Raw genomic sequence first — 3,388 nt, forward strand, 5'->3', positions numbered from 1 at the left:
TTTGACGCTCTGCTTCGTTTCAAGTTCTCCTGACAATCAATACATGAAGCTGATAAGAGTGATATATCTCCTCTAGGCTTCGCATCTTGTTTCCCTGATTTGCTTTGTTTCTCTCACCCCACCAGGTCCATAGCAAAACACATGTCCTTATGCAAGTATCTTCATCCTGTTTGAGTATTTCCTGCATCACAGAATTAGCATTTGGACAGTTAACTAGTAATTCACGTGTGTCTTCCAGTTGAGCTGCTCTCCATAGAGCCTTAACTGATTTGCACTTTAGAAAGCAATGGCCCCCATCTTCATCCATTCTAAGACATACCGGGCATCTTGTATCTAGTTCTATGCCTCTTCTCTTGATCTTCATTCTGAGCGGGAGGCTATTGTTTGCTAGTCGCCATAAAAAGTGTAAAATTTTCCCTGCCAGTGGTAGGGCCCATAGGTTCTTCCACATGCCTAATGTGCTCCTCTAAGGGCAGTAAGAAGTAGAAGGGATGCTTTTATCTGATTCCCTTGCTTGACTCTCAAGCACTACTTGATATGCTGATTTTACTGAGAACTTCCCTTTTTTGTCAAAATGCCACGCCACATAGTCCTCTTGCCCTTCATGTATTGGGATTTGAAGAATTGCCCGGGCATCTTCTTCATTAAAGGTTTGTCGTACAAGTTCCTCATCCCAAGTGTAGGAGGATGGGTCAATCAACTCTGCGACTTTTGTTATGATTTGATTTCCCCTCCTTGAACTGACCAGCCTTGATTTTCCCTTTGGGAGCCAATGATCAGTCCAAATATTTATACTTTCTCCATCTCCTACTCTCCACACCACCCCGCTCTTTAGCACCTGTACCCCTTTTAAGATGCTCCTCCAACAGTAGGATATTCCATTTCTTGCCTCGGCATCCAGCAAGTTTCGATCTCGAAAGTATTTTGCCGCTAGGACTTGTGCACATAGTGATGTGGGATTCTTTAGAATTCTCCAAGCTTGCCTCGCCAGCATGGCAAGGTTAAAACAGTATAGATCTCTAAATCCCAATCCACCATCCTTTTTAGGCTTTGTCATTTTTTCCCAGCTAACCCAATGAATTTTATTTTCTTTATCCATATGGCTCCACCAATACCGAGCTATCATTGCATTGATGTCGTCACACAATGATTTTGTGAGGTCGAAGCATGCCATTGCATAGACTGGTATTGCTTGCGCAGCCGCCTTGATCAAAATCTCCTTTCCAGCTTTTGAGAGCATTTTTTCTTTCCAACCTTGCAATTTGCTCCATATCTTTTCTTTCAGGTAGTGGAAAGCCTTGGTCTTGGATTTGCCAATGTATACTGGTAGTCCCAAGTATTTACCTGAAAAGCCCTCTTTAGTGATACACAATTTGTTCATCACCTCGCTTTTGTCTTCCAGCTTCGTGTTCTTGCTGAAAAGGATTGCAGATTTCTCTTTATTTATGGCTTGACCTGAGCAAGCTTCATACGAGGATCCTGTTCATTTCATGTACACTATTGGTGTTTGCTTCAATGAGGAGTAGAGAGTCATCTGCAAATAGTAAGTGGCTTATACTTGGGGCAGTATTACATATTTTAATACCTTTAAGTCTACCATTTATTTCAGCATCATGGAGCATAGCAGAGAAGCCCTCGGCACATAATAGAAAGAGATAAGGAGAGAGGGGATCACCTTGGCGAAGCCCTCGCTCTGGAATGATAGTATTTGTTGTATCACCATTCACTACTTGATTCTTCAGAGTAGGGTTCAGAAAAAACAAACTACATTGCTCCGATTTCAGGTACGATAATCAATATCTCACAAGATTGCTTCCCTTAGATAATTCCTATTACAACTATGTCTCCCTAAGAAACGCTGTAATCAATGTTGTGAATAAGACATTCTGATTCGACATGACATCCTGACAAGCTAACAGCATAAAACAAACAGATACAAAACACAAAACAAAACAGAGTTCTTCAATGTTGACTCCAGTGTATCTACTCAAGAACTGAAGGGCGTTAGCAGGATATGTACAATCAGGAACTGAAAAGGGGTCCTTGCTGTCCATATATATGTATAGCACTGCAACATCCAAAATTCAGGCAATGCAGGCACAAAAGTTTGATTCAGGCCACAGAAACAATCCTACTGCCTAGCCAGCAGTAGATATCTCGCTCGGTGTTGAACAGATGCACGAGCAATCAGTTTCATTAGTGCCTCTTTCAACTAGGCGTTTCTTCCGGTTAATCAACAGCTTGATCAGTGGTGCTTTCATGGAAACTTGGCGCCATATTTGATTCACTGGTCCATTCGGATCTTCATACTCAAAGTAATGTTTTACCTGCAACAAATATCCAAGGTTCAGCAAATAAACTACTAGCTAACGGACAAATGTGTATGGACATGCATTACACTCCTCTGAAACTGAATTGTCATACAATTCCTTGAGTTTCTTGCAAATAAGAATGACATTCCACATGCCATTGCATACCGTACCAGATTGAACTCTTCCGACGACAGCAGTTGATCTTACGTAACATAACAGTTCGGCAGTTTTGTCACCAAAACTATATGCTCCCATCAATTAAGAGCATAAAATATTCCATACACAATGACCAGAAAATATCTTGTGAATAAAGCGACTTAGTTTGCCAAGTAATTCCAAATAGCTGCCCATCCATGGAGTAGTTTCTACTAAATGACAGAAAGAAATAAATGGTGATCTTTCCTTGCAAAAATGCAACAAACAGCCAAGTGTCCCATGCTAGTAAATGTAAACAGTATAACCAGTTTCTCAACAATAAAATATCTAAATCAAACAACTGCAGTTACGTTATTCAGCTTCTAATACATTTAATATGGTAATTATAGTACTTCACACTGGTTTTCGGTTAAGTTGGCTTGTCCAGATGAAGAAGTGACTATTCTGACAGACCCGTTATCAAGTCCTCAAAGGTCTACCGATATGGAGGGTTCCTTGCATCTCATTCTCATCTTGGTCATCTGAAACTAACTGATCTTGCATGCCAGCATGCTGCTATCCATAGTTTTTATGGCGTCGAAATCTCATCGTTATGGTGACTATATAATGGTGTGGCGGCCTCCGAGCCAAGGGTGCCGGCCCTCGCAACAGAAGTTACATGTGGCATCCTGTTGGCGCCCAAATGGTGAGGTTGGCGTCCCCATGCTCAATTTCGGATGCCACAGGCAGGGAGACGTGGGAAGGAAATGCAGAGGCAGGAGGGAAATATCAGTAGGCATGGGAGATAGCCAGGAGATGGAGGGGAATCGAGCTGAGAGAGGCATCCTGTTGGCGCCCAAATGGTGAGGTTGGCATCCCCATGCTAAATTCTGGACGCCACAGGCAGAGAGGCGTGGGAAGGAAATGCAGAGGCAGGAAGG

The 3,388-nt window shown here is 42.4% G+C and overlaps 1 protein-coding gene across 1 annotated transcript in view; it reads right to left on the reverse strand.

Moving 5' to 3' along the window:
* Window positions 1–1,753: 1,753 nt before the first annotated feature.
* Window positions 1,754–3,388, reverse strand: part of LOC123188225 (probable arabinosyltransferase ARAD1) — a 5,568-nt gene continuing 3,933 nt past the window's right edge. Inside the window, exon 3 of the mRNA XM_044600264.1 lies at window positions 1,754–2,327. Coding sequence (XP_044456199.1) covers window positions 2,139–2,327 — 189 coding nt within the window. The 3' untranslated portion in view covers window positions 1,754–2,138. The remainder of the gene's footprint in view (window positions 2,328–3,388) is intronic.

This window comes from Triticum aestivum, chromosome 2A, assembly GCF_018294505.1.
Source record: "Triticum aestivum cultivar Chinese Spring chromosome 2A, IWGSC CS RefSeq v2.1, whole genome shotgun sequence".
Classification (NCBI taxonomy): Eukaryota; Viridiplantae; Streptophyta; class Magnoliopsida; order Poales; family Poaceae; genus Triticum; species Triticum aestivum.